This window comes from Nelumbo lutea, chromosome 1 (genome assembly GCF_056320005.1).
Source record: "Nelumbo lutea isolate HS-2025 chromosome 1, American lotus-T2T, whole genome shotgun sequence".
NCBI classification, from domain to species: Eukaryota; Viridiplantae; Streptophyta; class Magnoliopsida; order Proteales; family Nelumbonaceae; genus Nelumbo; species Nelumbo lutea.
In genome coordinates, this window is record NC_142684.1 from 8,905,668 (window position 1) to 8,920,681 (window position 15,014).

A 15,014-nucleotide genomic window follows, 5' to 3' on the forward strand; every position below is an offset into this window, starting at 1 on the left:
GATAATTAGGTCCCGTTTGGTTTGCAGGAATAAGGGGCAGGAATTGGAATTGGAATGGACCGTTACAATTCTAACTAGTTGGTTGGGCAGAATTGGAATCCCATTCCCATTCTTGGTGGAATGACATTCTTCCATTTGAAGGAATGGCCATTCCCTCCTCTTTCCTTGGGAATAAAATCCCATTCCTACTGATTACAATTCCTATTTCCATTCCTCTCTAAACCAATCAGATAATAGGAATGGACTATTCAGATTCTAATTCCAAAGGTTGTGATAATGACAAACAGGCCCTTAGGTATTTGGATATTATGTTAAAGGATTCCATTATGATATGGGAAAAACAATTGATCAATAAATTAAAATCATAGACGTGGTAGAAAATCAGAGGTATCATTTATCAAGATTCATGGGTGGATTTTGATTGGTCATAACTCTTATCATACCATATCTTATCCGTAACATAGATTTTCCCTATGTTAAATCAGATTTCAGACTTTTTGAGGGGATTTTTGCAATTTATCCCAAAAGACATGACCACATGGCACATGATTCCTTCTGCTGAAAATTTAGAGTTCATTAGGTTTTTGGCTTTTATTTATCAAAAACTCCACGTATGAGGTATGACTCAATACGCCATTGAATTTGTGATTCATTCCCCAATCCGTTACTCTTCCAACTTTCTCACGGAGTCACGGGAGAAAAAAATTATTCTATGCGCGTAGGGTGGCAATGGCTTTTTTCGCATTTAGTCCGTTTCATGAATAAAACGTGTCTAAAGTCTAATAGCCCGTTTCAGCTCAGTCCTCCGAGGGGAATTGCAGCAGCCAGCGGCTTTTGGCTTTACGATGCGGGCCTCATTCGATGACGCAAACAAACTATGAAGCTTGTTTTACTTATGATATGATCCACAAAGTCTGTCCCTTCAGCCTCTATAATCTATATGATATGATCCACAAAGTTTTGCAGAACCAGCTTAGCTGAATCTGCACTCTCCAGCCCAGCCAAACGGGCCCGAAATATTCACCCAGTCGGCCCATTTAAACCTGGCCTATAATTATGATATGTTCGATCCACGATGGCACAACGAAAGCCTGACACTATAAAGTATTAACAGTGTCTTCTCTTTCGAGCTCACTCTCTACGATGGCGGCTCTTTCTGTTCAGCCTGTACGATTCAACCCCACGAAACCATGTTTGGAAGTTGGTTGCAATCGAAGCTTTTCGAGAACCCTTGATTTCCCAAGAACGGCTTTCGATTTGACATCAAAATCCAGGCGTTTTGATCTCAGAAAGTTGGAGGTCTCTGCAAGCGGCGAGAGCAGTATCGGTGCATTACCCGTCAGCCAGTCTGCTCCTTCTAGTGCACGGTCCAAGTAAATCTTATGATTCCTGCTGCTCCCTTCTCACATTTTACTCTACTTCTCTTTCTATGATTCTATCTCTCTTTCTCGCTCTTTTTCTTCCTAAAATTTTACTTCCCAGGGCATCTCTAGGACATTCGAACTCTGATCTCTCCATTATAATGTTAATTTATTATTGATATCTATGGTTGGTATTTTATATTTTCTTTGGATTAGAATAGTTGGTTCATCGGGTTTAGACTGAAACCATATTTTATTTTCCTGTTATAGAGTGCTTTTGTTTTCGTCATATTTGAGAAAAAATCACTCCATTTTGTACTCTCGAAGTATACATGGATTAAGATACAGGGTTTGTTGGAAAAAAAAATATTAGAATGGATTTTTATTTGCATTGCAGGGTGAGACGCCACACAATTTCCGTGTTTGTTGGGGATGAAAGCGGAATGATAAATCGGATTGCTGGAGTCTTTGCTAGACGTGGTTATAACATTGAGTCCCTGGCTGTTGGGCTGAACAAGGATAGAGCTCTCTTTACCATAGTTGTTTCTGGGACTGAGAGGGTGTTGCAACAAGTTGTAGAGCAGCTTCTTAAGCTTGTAAATGTGTTAAAGGTTATGTTCTCATCCTCAAAACTTATGCTCTCATCTTATGTTCTGACATCCTGTTTACTAATAGTTTCTTATCTTTTGGTCATTTTAATATCTCTAGAAGGTACATTGACTGCTTTGTTTTAGTCATGTAATCCAGTTGGACAATCCTCAATATGACCACAGATGTGCTGAAATGCACATGGCCCTAAATATGAATCCATAAAGAAAGACCTAGATTTCCCGAAGTACATTCATCAAAGTTCAGCTTCACCAATCCCTGGTCAAAGGTGGTGGTTTATAAATAAATAAGCTCTTTTAGTATCACTAATGTTTCTTCAATTTTTTTAGGTAGCAGAAAAGGAAATGCTTTTCAGATAAGCTTTATCTGCTATTTTTCTAATCTTGCTGCTCTGGTTCTTTGGAAGAAGCACTTGTGTGCTAGTCTACTATCGTTCTTTGTGGCATGTGTAACTAAAGCACCATAAGAAATGATAACTTTTTGTTACGATTATAGGCAATCATATCTAACCAGAACAAAGTAAAATGTATTCACTATTTAGTGTTTGTGATCATGTTCAATGAGGTAATATGGTGCAAGGTGGAAGCTAAAAGTGATAATGGTGCAATTGTATGATAACCTGTTTCTTAATCAGAGCAACAAGAATATCATTTAGGTAGCTATTGAGCTAGCAAAATATAAGGGTAATTCACCTGATACAGTCACTGGATATATTCAGAGATCATGGTGGATTTAATCTTGTGAACATGAGTTGTAGTGGTTAGGTCCATTATCCTTACATTAGACAGTTCAGACATTGGTGTATGCCCCTCTTAGTGAAAGCTTCACCAAATTAAACTACGACCCAGGATTATCAGGGAATAGGGGAGTTTTATTAGCAGCAATGGTGCACTTATTTTAGCATAGTTAGGCCTAGTTGGAAGTAGGAATTCAGCAAGAGGCAATAATCTAGCTGATGTATCACATTACTAGATTACAAATTTTAGATCTTTGATATCCAAAGTAAGGTCCTTGTTCATTTGGTTCCTAGCCAATAGTCTAGCTGATGTATCAACCAAAAAAAAAACTATCTGGTGAGTGATGAGCTTGTATGAGGAACTAGTTTGATAATTGGTTGTTTTTTGGGTAACATACCATGTTGAGGGTATATACCTTTTTTTAAAAACGTTTTCCACAGTTGCATGGACTCTCCTAAATGGATGAAGTTTCCATGTTGGACATGTGTCACACATTGATACCTCATTGATCCTTGAGTAATAGTTCTACATGATATTTTTCTCTCTCGTTGTTGATTTTATAGAAATGACAGTTATTGTACATGTTGAATGTCATTTTCCAACAAAATGCTATTAAGTACAAAAGTATGCTTTTATTTGTTTCCAAAAAAGCGTTCAACAAAATATGGAATATCTCAATAATTTATACTTTATACTTGTCTGTAGATATGTTTGTTGATTCCTTATTTTTCATCTTGCCAAGTCAGACTTTGAGACATGCGTCGGGTTCTGATTCTTGTGTCTGTGTCCATGCAACACTAACTGTTGCATAGGGAGCTTCATTGAAGTCTCTGGACAGCCTTAATTTCTATTTCTAGTGTGAGTTTGAGTTTTTTTGATAAAATCAAGTAATTTTACAATGATAACAATCCTATAGAGGCACGAGGTGCAGACTCCATTACATAAACAGAATTACATCTGAACCCCAAATAAATGGGACTTATGCACCCCTTGCTTAGCAAACTAATCAGCGATCCCATTATCTGACCTCTTTTCCTATTGGACTCTGACAGCCATTATCTCTCTAGTTAACCATTTAAACCTTTTCATTGCTTCTTTGTTTTTCCAGATCATTGTTTCTGGTTCCTTCAGGCATTCAACTATCAATTTAGAGTCAACTTCAATTAGCAAATTGTCATAGTTTAATTCTCTAGAAATTTGTACTCCTTGCAGTACTGCTTGAAATTCAGCATGCATTGGATCCCCTACTCATACAGGATCTGAGAATACAGCAAGAATGTGCCCTCTGTATTCCTGAAAACTCTTCCTTTACCAAACGTCCTTGGGTTTCCTAGGATGCTACCATCAAAATTTAACTTTGTGAAACCTTCATGGGGTAAGCAACCTACAACAGGCTTATCCTTCACAGTATAACTTCTTGCTTCAGATTTAGCCCGATGTATATCACCAAAGGTGAAGTCTGAAAAAAGGTCTAAGGATTTGGCCCAATGTATATCCCTATTAACTATGCATTCCCAAACTACCTCTTCTTTCCTTATCATTGAAGATTCTATCATTCCTCTACTCCCACACTATCCAAACCAAGGCGGCTATAGCACGTCTCTACATGACCTTACCTCTTCTCTTCAGCCAACTGAAGGTTGTAGGGTCAATGAGGCTACCAATCTGCAAGGGCGCACTCCACCTGTTGCCAAAAAGGCTTTTCCCAAAGATCTACAACAAAGGGTAGGAGATTAGCAGGTGGTAACAACTTTCTCCCTTTGCTTTACAAACGATACACTAGCTTGGGGAGATACAAAGGTAAGGTCTTCGTTTTTGCAAAACATCTGGGTTATTAAGTTTCCTATGAAAGGCTTTCCATCATAGGGCACTAACCTTGGGAGGGATGGGTTTGGACCAAATTTCGAAAAGGCTGAGGGGTAAGGGTTGAACACAAAGTGGAAAAGAAAGTGGTACGGGAAAATACTTCCTTAGGGTGAGGATCTAAATACAACCTTTGGTCTTAGAGTGGTCCAAAAAGACAAAATCAAGGATTTGTAAAAGTGGGGTTGTTTGATCAAGCTCATGGTCTCTTAAATCTCTCTTAAAACCCAAATTCCAACTGCAACATTCACAAAGAGATGAAACAAAGCATTGGATGGGTTCTTTTTAGAGCACAGATAGGGAGTACCAGGAAGGAAAGAGGTCCCTTAGGTTGAGTTGCTAATCCAAAGGTCCTCCTAGAAAAAGACTTTATCTTTAGAACACACATCATACATGATAAGGCTTAGAAACTAGGGAAGCATCCCAATCATGGACTTCCAAGCGGAAGCCAAAGTGTGAGTATGAGTTTTTTATAATTGCATTCGTATCATACACTTAACCCAATTTAGCCTTAAATCTTGGTTATCTGGGGTTGGCTGCATTTGTCATGTATCAACATTATGGTCTCTATTAGGAGTGGTGTTTTGTTAATTTTTAACAAAACATGTCTCCTGATAGTTGAATTTTGAGTCCTTTTTCTTTGGTTCATTTAGATGTTTGGGGTCCAAATAAAATTGTGTTGTACAATGGTTATAAGTATTTTGTAAATTTTTTTTATGATTATTCTAGGGCGACATGGCTTTATTTTATGAAAGAAAGAAGTGAATTATTCTCCATTTATCAAAAGTTTCATGCTGAAATTTGCATGCAATTTGGTGTTCACATAAAAATCATTTGTTCTGATAATGATAAAGAGTATTTCTCTACATTGTTTCAGCAATATTTGTTATAACACAATATCATTCATCAAACTTTCTATACATACACGCCACAACAAAATGGGGTGGTTGAATGGAAGAACCACCATTTACTTGAAATTGCTTGGTCCATCATGCACAATGAGTGTTTCCAAACGATTTTGGAGTTATGTTGTACTTACATCACGTTTTCTCATTAATCAAATGCCCATGTCTATCCTTGAAGGTCATTCTCCTTTCTAAGTTTTGTTTCCCACTCTATCTCATCTTCCTCTTATTCTCAGATTTTTTTGGTTGTGTATGTTTCGTTCATAATTTGGGGCTTGGGATGGACAAGTTGGATGCATGCACTACAAAATGCATCTTTCTTGGCTATCCCAGGACCTAGAAAGGGTATAAATGTATAATCCCAGTTCCTAATGTTCATTTATTTGTCCAAATGTCACTTTCTTTGAATCTGTTCCTTTCTTCACTAATCCTAATGTTCCTCCTTCACTTCCTATGTTTCTTCTTCCATTTTCAGTTGATACCCACCACCAATCACACAAGTGTATATTTGTAGACATGCATCACCTCTTCCTTTAGTTCCTTCTCCATTGACGGATCCAACAATTGCTTCTCTTCTTTTGACCTTGATCTTTCCATTACATTGCATAAAGGTAAACAAAGCTGTACTTTTCGTCCCCATTTGATGTTTCTGTTTCTCACCTATTTGCTTCCCATTGTCAGTTTATCATCCTTTTATCCTCTGTTTCTATTCCTAAAAATGTCTAGGATGCTCTTACCTCTCTAGGATGGCATTAGGCAATGGAAGAGGAACTATCTGCACTTTCACATAATCACACCTAGGAGCTTACCTCTCTCTCTCTTGGTAAGCATGTTGTAGGTTGTAAGTGGGTGTACACTTTTAAATGCTTACCAAATGGCATGATAGAAAGGTTGAAGGCTTGACTAGTTGCTAAAGGTTACCCGCAATTGTATAAAGTAGATTATTTCTCACCTGTATGGCTGACCCCTATTTCAGTAGCTATGTATGGTTGACCCTATTTTAGCTTGACATTAAGAATGCTTATTACATGGTGACCTTCTTGAGGAGGTTTATATGGAGCAACCATCATGGTTTGTTGCTCAGGGGGAGGATGGTAATTTATGGGTTGAAACAATCTTCACGTGCTTGGTTTGGTAGATTTAGTGAAGTGGTAAAAGACTTCGGTATAAAGCAATGCCAATTTGACCACTTAGTATTTAGTTATGATTCCGAGGTTGGGAAGATTTTGTTGGTAGTATATGTAGGTGACATTATTATAATTGTTACTTCACAATGTGTGGGCAGAATAGCTAATACCATAGCGGATGGTTAGCTAGGCAAGGGGCCTCAAGGGAACAATTATTTTGGGCAGCTTTGTAAATTTTTGTTTTCTAGTCTGATGTAATACATTGTTGTTGTTTAGTAGAGGTACTAGTTCGTGCCTCTCCTTGGGTAGCCTATATTATCTTATCATCTTGATATTTCTTTAATAAATCTTACTCGTTTATAAAAAAATTTAGATGACATTATTATAAGTTATAACTGCTAGTAATAGTATGGGGCTTGATAGATTGAAGGCCTTTTTTCATGATCATTTCCAAACAAAAGATCTTGGCAAACTGAAGTATTTTTTGGGATTAGAGGTTGCAAGATCAAAACATGGCATCGGTTTATGCCAAAGAGAGTATGTACTTGACTTGTTAGAAGAGACATGATTGTTAGGTGCTAAACTAGCTAAAACACCCATGGAGCCTAATGTCAAATTAAGTATTGATGTAGATGCGGAGTTTGATGATCCTGTGAGGTATAAGAGTTTAATGGGAAAGTTGAATTATTTGACTATTACCTGGCCAGATATCTCTTTTGCAGTCAATGTGGTTAGTTAGTTTATGCAGAACCCTCGAGCTCCCCATTAAGAATTTTGTAGTATTTGAAGGGAACTCTAGGCTATGGGCTGTTGTGCAAGTCTGGAGGAGGCCGTGAAATAGAAGGTTACATTAATGCAGATTGGGCTGGCTCATTGTGTGATAGAAGATCTACTGCAGGATACTATACCTTCCTTGGAGGGAATTTAGTGACATGGAAGAGAAAGAAACATATAATGGTAGAAAGGAGTAGTGTTGAAGCTGAATATAGAGCTACGACACATACAACTTGTGAGCTAGTGTGGTTGAAGAACCTCTTTCAGGAGACTGAGTGGTTAATGTTTTTTCATCCTTCTTAATACAAGATACTCTTCATTAAACAACAATTGATTCCTAATCCTAAAATCACAAAATATCTCTTTATATGTGGTTAAAAAATTTAGGACCCTCGCATGGGCTTTTGTGGGCTTGCCTCAAGGGGCCTTTACAAAGGCAGAGGACCAATCTCGTGGAATTAGGAAGGCAAAATGTTTAATATTGCATTAGCTACATGAAGTAAAGCAAATGCCATAAACTTCAAGTGGATGGGCCTAGAAATAAGATTATAACGAGTAAGCCCATGGATAAATCAGGTGACCACTTAAATAGGCACGTGAGGTGGAACAAGGCTTAAAAGACTATGGACATTTGCTGTGGTATATCTTTGTCCTCTTCAGATTGTTATGCAACTGGCTTGAAAGAAAAATGATCGTTTGGTTTGACTTTAGCGTGGCAGCCAATATTGGTCTCTTACTCTACTAGCCCAGATAAACCTAATCCGAGATATTAATCGCATGAGGTTAGGAGAGGAGGATTTTGCTTCAGACTAGGTAAGCATAGATGATGAGTCTCTGAAAGAGGAGTTGTATGTTTAAGAGTCCAGCTATGGTGGTATACAGAGTAAATGTCGTTTAAGGATTGGGGAGGAAGATGACCCAGGATTAAAGTTATTGTTCGAAGAAGAGGCTTGTACACTTCCAGGAGAGTTGGTTCGGCCTAGAAAGGAGTTGGAAAGAAAGAAAACAGGCTCGGGCGAGGAGAAAACCGAAACAGGGAGAAAAGGGGATTCAATCCTTTGTAAAGACCAGGGAATTGGTGCTTGTACGATGTGTGTTGGCAATCTGGTTCCTCCGAGTAGAGCTATAAACTGCCTGTTTCCCACTGCAATCAATCCAGATTTTGATGTCGAGGGTTCTATTCCTAGCGAAAGTAAAACAAAAGGGGTTCAGGCTATTCTAGCAACTCATATTGCGTCTTCTTCCTCCCAAGGTTTGGATTGTTTTCAGGTTCAATTTTTGGTTACTAACTCGGTTTCCCCAAGTCCTTTGTGTGTCTAGCCTACAAGTGAATCCAGCCCAGCTATAAAGTCTACCAATTCATTTGATTTGGGACAAGTGACAGAGGTAGTGAGGGAGAAAAGTTCAGAAGTAGAAGAGAGACAACTAGGGGACAAACTTTGGGAGTTGATCTTGGAACTATTTAGAATCAGAATGAAAGAGGAGCTGAATGTGAAAGAGGGTAGGGTTGAGGAGGAGATTATTCAATTTCTCAATATAGTGGAGAAAAGTGGATATAGTGGAAAATTAATTTGATAAGAGGTTGGAGATTGGTAGGGAGGAGGTGGTGGTCACACACTTACAATTTGCAGATGACATCATCTTGTTTTGTGACGGGAAGGGGAATTATAGAACTTAAAGAGTCTGTTTCTTCAATTTGAAAGGAAGTCCAATCTTAAAGTGAATTGGGGAAAAAGTTGTGTGGTAGGGCTCAATTTAGGGGGAGATGAGGTGGATTCCCTAGCTAGGATTTTGGGGTGTAAAGTGGGGGGTGGCCTTTACAATATTTGGGGCTACCATTGGGAGGGAACCCAATGGTTGAGAGTTTTTGGTACCTTGTAATTGAAAGATTCTCCAAGAGGTTAGCAAATTGGAAGAGGAATTACATCTCTTTAGGGGGTAGGATAACCTTAATCAAGTCAACCTTGGCCAACCTGCCAGTTTATTTCCTGTCTACCTTTAGAGTACCAATGAAGGTAACTAACCAGTTAGAGAAGATAATGAGGGATTTCTTTTGGGAACCAGGGGATACTAAGAAGGATCACTTAGTGAAGTGGGAGGTGGTTTCTAGGAGTAGGGATGGTGGAGGCCTTAGGTTAGGAAATATAAGATTAAGAAACACGGCTTTGCTGGGGAATTGGATTTGGAGACTATCAATGGATAAGTGATTGTTTGTATTCATGGATTGGCAGATAACGACTGGGATGTAGGACTCGACCCTGGGGCTTCTCATTGTTCTCCTTGGAAAGCTATTCAAGGTATTTTGCCTCTTATGCTACCTTATTTCAAATATTATGTCTGCACTAGAAATAAAGTCTTGTTTTGGGAAGATGTTTGGGTTGGTGAACACTCTTTTAGAGATGGATTTCCTTATATTTACTCCTTGTCTAAAAACAAAAGAAAAGTGATATCTTTAATGTTTGTTGATAACTCTTGGGATTTGGGCTTGAGAAGAGGTCTAAGGGATTTTGAGATGGGGATGGTTGATGATCTGATTACTCAGTTTGGGGAAGTCTTTTTTTTTTTTTGATAAGAAATGGTAATTTTCATTAGATAAAACCATAAGAAACAACTATCACCTTCCAAAGGAAAAGGTGGCCCCTGAATAACAAAAATCTTACAACACTGCACAAAACAAAAACTCCCGATTCACCCCTTGTTTTGTTAGGTTGTCAGCTAAAGCATTTGCTGACCTCCTAGACCAATACACTTTCGCATCCAGCTCCCTTGTGAGGCTCAATAATTCCCTTACTTGTTGTCTAAGAGACCACGCTTCCAAACTTTTTGATTGCAACCTACCTACTACTAATTTTGAATCCACTCCCCCCCCCTTCCAACTGTTGAAAACCCAATTTCTTGGCCTATCTGAGCCCCTGGAGGAGTACCAACACTTCAGCTCTAAGCGAGTCCCCCACACCTATTGGAGTAGAATACAAAGCTAGGATTTTTCCTTCCGCATCTCTAAACACACCCCCTATTCCAGAAGGTCCAGGGTTCCCAATAAAGCTGCCATCAAAGTTCAGTTTGACATGACACTACAAAGGAGGGGACCAAACTGCTTGTATGGTAGGTGATGAAGTAGAAGATCTTGCTAAAATACTCCAGCCTCTAATTAAATCATCTATTGAGACATCCTTGAACAAGTCAAGAGTTTTCAGCCAATGTACTGCCTTGATGGTGATTCCCTTCAATAACTTCAAGAGCTGATTTTTCTTTCCCTTGGAAAATCCTATTGTTTTCCAATCCACAAGTCCTCCCATCCGTTTGCTGCCATTCCATGAATACTTCTTATCACTTTATGCCATAGACTCTCTTGCTCCTTAGGAAACCTCCATAAACCATTTGCCTAATAAAGCTGCATTTCTTATTCTAATATTTCCAATCCCTAAACCCCCTTTGTCTTTCTTTCTAGACACCACTTCCCATTTTACCCTATGATCCTTTTTGATATCTCCAGGCTCCCACAAAAAATCTCTCATTATTTTTTCAATCAAGTTTGCAATCTTAATAGGCAATTTGAAGGTAGACAAAAAATACAGTGGCAAATTTGCTAGTGTTGACTTAATTAGAGTGATTCTACCCCCCAAAGAGATGTATTTCCTTTTTCAACCCGCTAGTCTTTTTGAGAATCATTCCAAGACTGGGTACCAAAAGCTAACAGACCTCGGATTTCCTCTCAAAGGTAAGCCTAAATACTTAAGGGGCCATTCACTTACCTCAACCTAGAGATCTAGCCAATGATGCCACCTGACCTTCTTGCCTATTAATTCCAGCTACACAACTTTTATTCCAATTTACTCTCAAGTTGGAGACCTTTTCAAAATTCTCTACCAAGACCTTTAAATTTTCCAACTCCTCTGGATCTTCACAAAAGAGAATCAAGTCATCTGCAAATTGAAGGTGGGCTACAACTATTACCTCCCTCCCTACTCTCCACCGTCTAATCAAATTTCTAGCATCGATTCTAGTAATCTAGACACTCAACACATCAACTATTAGGGTGAAAAGGAAAGGAGAAAGAGGGTCCCCTTGTCTTAATCATCTCTTTGTTGAGAAAGAATCCTTGGCTACCCCCATTTACTAGAATGGTGTAGTGACATGAAGAGATACAGCCCTTAACCCACATGCACCACCTTTCTCCAAATCCTTTGATGCTCAATACTTCTAGTAAAAAGTCCCAGTCCACCAAATCATAGGCCTTTTCCAAATCCAGTTTGCAAACCAGACCCTTTTCTCCTTGTCTTTTTCTGTAATCCACACATTCATTGGTAATAAGGATCTGATCAATAATTTGTCTTCTGACACAAACACCCCTTGGTTTGGAGAAATCAAGGAAGGTAGTACCATTTTGATTATTTCTGCCAAGACCTTTGATATTACCTTATACATACTCCCATTTAGGCTTATGGGCCTAAAATCCTTTGGGTGGTTTGCATTTTTTTAGGAATCAAAGCTATGAAAGTAGCATTGGCACCCAAATTTATCTTATCTCTCTCAAAGAATTCCAAGAAGACCTCCATTAAATCACCACCTGTAATATCCCAACAATCTTGGTAAAAGGCCATCGTGAAACCATGTAATATCCCAACAATCTTGGTAAAAGGCCATCGTGAAACCATCTGGTCTTGGGGCTTTAGATCTTTTCATTGAAAAAATAACATCTTTTTCTTCTTGGACTTCAAAATTCTTTTCTAGTTGATCCATCAAAACCCTATTCCCAGGTAGCCAATCAAGGTCAGGGATTTCTTCTCTCTATCTTCTTGGGCTGTCATAAATGGATTTGAAATTCTCCACAAAGGCTCTTGATATCTCCTCCTCATTTGTAATCACTTCCCCATTCCATTCCAGCCTCCCCACAAAATTCTTCCTCTTCCTTCCAGTTGTTAAGTTGCGAAAAAATTTGGTATTCCCGTCTCCATCCTTCAGCTGCTTACACCTAGATTTTTGCCTCCAACTTATCTCCTCTTTCCTTATGATTTCCTGCATTTCCTGTTTCAGCTTCCAATGCTCTTCCCTCTCTCCTACTGTCATTCTCCTCTCTGCCTCACCTCCATCAATGTCTTGAATCCTATTGGCAATCCACTCTTTTCTTTTTTCCACTCTTCCGAATTCCTCCTTATTCCAAGCTTTGATTCTAGCTTTTAGGGCCTGCAACTTTTTATAAAACTTGTACCCTTTCCATCTGAATTCCACTTGGTCTTCTTCCCACCACAATTGAACCTTTTTTATAAAATCAAGATGTAGCAACCACATGTTCTCAAACCGGAAGGGACATGGCCCCCCTCCTATGTTTTCTTGGGATAACCTAACTGGACAATGGTTTGAGGTAGGTCTAGGGAAAGCCCTCATTGCTAGTCCCCTCTATACAGATTCAAATTCTGAAGAGAATAAGTATCTATCTAATTTACAACATAGGGGTTCTTCTTGGAAATTGGACTAAGTGAAGTTTGCTTGCAGCATAGGTAGCTCCCTTAGTTCATATGAGTCCACAAAAAGTTGAGCTTTCTCATGCTAGAGGTCACCCTATGATTTGAATTGGTAGTTTCATTTAGCTCATCCCAAAAATCATCTCTCTCCCTGTACGAGTTAGGTCCATAGACATTGCTTAAGGCCCACCCAAAACATCATCTTTCCTTCTCAACTTGATTGTTATTGTAAAATTGCCAATTAATTCTTCAATACTTTCCATCTGTTCATTCTTCCATATCGTAATGATGCCTCCTAATGCTCCCCATGATTGTGTAAATGCCCAACCTAACCCTCTAGCTGACCAAACACTCCTCACCCATCTTTTATCCACCTCTGTTAGTTTTGACTCTTGAATTAAGACAATGGTCGGTTTCTCTTTCCTAAGGACTCCCCTAATTACATTTCTTTTTCTCGAGCTTCCCAAACCCCTCACATTTCAACTGATTATCTTCATGGAACATGTTGTGAGATGTTATTGTATGTACTGTACGCATATGTTATTGTGACAATGGTCAGTTTCTCTTTCTGTGACCATCTGGAGCTTTATGGTAGAACAATTCGCCAGATGGATGCTCCTCCCACAACCTCATTTGCATCCACGTCAAGTAATTCTGCCACAGCTTTTCATGTTGCTTCTCACAACCTTGACTCTCCATGGATCATTGATTTTGGAGCGTCAAAACACATGACTGGTATGTCCTCTTACTTTCAAACTTATCACCCTCTTTCCGAAAGAGATAAAGTGAGACTAGCTGATGGATCATACACTTCCATAGCTGGTCAGGGAACTCTCTCTCGTCCTCTCGGCCTTACACTTTCTGATGTTCTTCATGTTCCAAAATTTCCTATGAACTTGTTTTCAGTCAGTGGTGTTACAAATTCCTTAAGCTGTTCTGTGACATTTTTCCCTTTCTATTGTGTGATTCAGGATCTGGCCTCGGGGAGGACGATTGGTTGATGGTCTCTATATGCTGGAGAATACGACTGGCCTTCATGTTACAGAGTCTATGAGTTAGTTCAGAAAGAGTAAAATGTATTTGTGGCATTGTCGCCTGGGTCATTTGTCTTTTGAATCCTTGAAAGTTGTTTTTCTAGAACTGTGTAAGTCAGTGTCTGTTTCTGATTTCTCTTGTGCATTCTGATGTGTGGGGCCCTGTTATTTTACATTCTGAGAGTGGCTACAAGTACTTCATTACTTTCATTGACGATTATTCCATATACACTTGGGTATACCTAATACGAACCCATGAGGAAGTACCAAAAATTATCCAAGATTTTCAGCGGATGATCTTCACTCAATTTCAGACCGAGATACAAATATTTCAGTCAGACAATGCAAAAGAGTTTTTTTACAGTGACCTCACAGAGTTCTTTGCTTCACATGGCTCACTTCATTGGAGCTCTTGTGCCCGCATGCCACAACAAAATGGTGTGGCTGAACGGAAGAACTGACACTTCCTTGAAGTGGCACGGGGTTTACTACTTCATATGAATGTTCCCAAACGATTTTGGCTTGAGGCTGTTCTTTGTTTTACATACCTCATTAACCGAATGCCCTCTCGCTGGTTAGAGTACAAAGCCCCACATTAGCTTCTCTTCCGTAAGGCCCCTCTTCTTTTTATCCCTCCTCGTGTTTTTGGTTGTCGGTGCTTTGTCCAAAACCTATCTCTCACCCGGGGCAAATTGGACTCTCGTGCTATCCCGTGTATATTTCTTGGCTACTCATTCTCTCAGAAAGGGTATCGTTGCTTTGATCCTGTTTCTCGGAGATTCTATGTCTCCATGGATGCTACCTTCTTTGAAGATGAGCCTTCTTTCCTGTTTCTCCTTAGGGGGAGTGTAGGCATGAGGAGAAACTGGTTCAGCTTCCTCCTCTTCCTAATCCTTCTCCTTCTCCCTCTTCTCTTCCTGATCCTCCACCTTTCCGTGTTTTTTCTTGTTGTCGTAAAGGCCAACCAAGTTCAAGAGCTGTGGAGAATCCAGAAGCTGTACCTCAAGTGCCATCAAACTCCTCGGGGGAAGATCATACCCTCTCAGGTAACTTGACTCCCAATGATGTTCTTGACTTCTCTATTGCTAATGATCTTGACCTTCCTATTGCCCACAGGAAAGGTGTTAGGTTGTGCACCA

General features: G+C 39.3%; 1 protein-coding gene across 1 annotated transcript in view; it reads left to right on the forward strand.

The window, feature by feature from the left end:
* Window positions 1–501: 501 nt before the first annotated feature.
* The window catches only part of LOC148873430 (acetolactate synthase small subunit 1, chloroplastic-like), a 117,384-nt gene continuing 102,871 nt past the window's right edge, over window positions 502–15,014 (forward strand). The window contains exons 1-2 of the mRNA XM_088961266.1: window positions 502–1,373; window positions 1,759–1,972. Of these exons, the coding sequence (XP_088817392.1) occupies window positions 1,144–1,373; window positions 1,759–1,972 (444 nt within the window). The 5' untranslated portion in view covers window positions 502–1,143. The remainder of the gene's footprint in view (window positions 1,374–1,758; window positions 1,973–15,014) is intronic.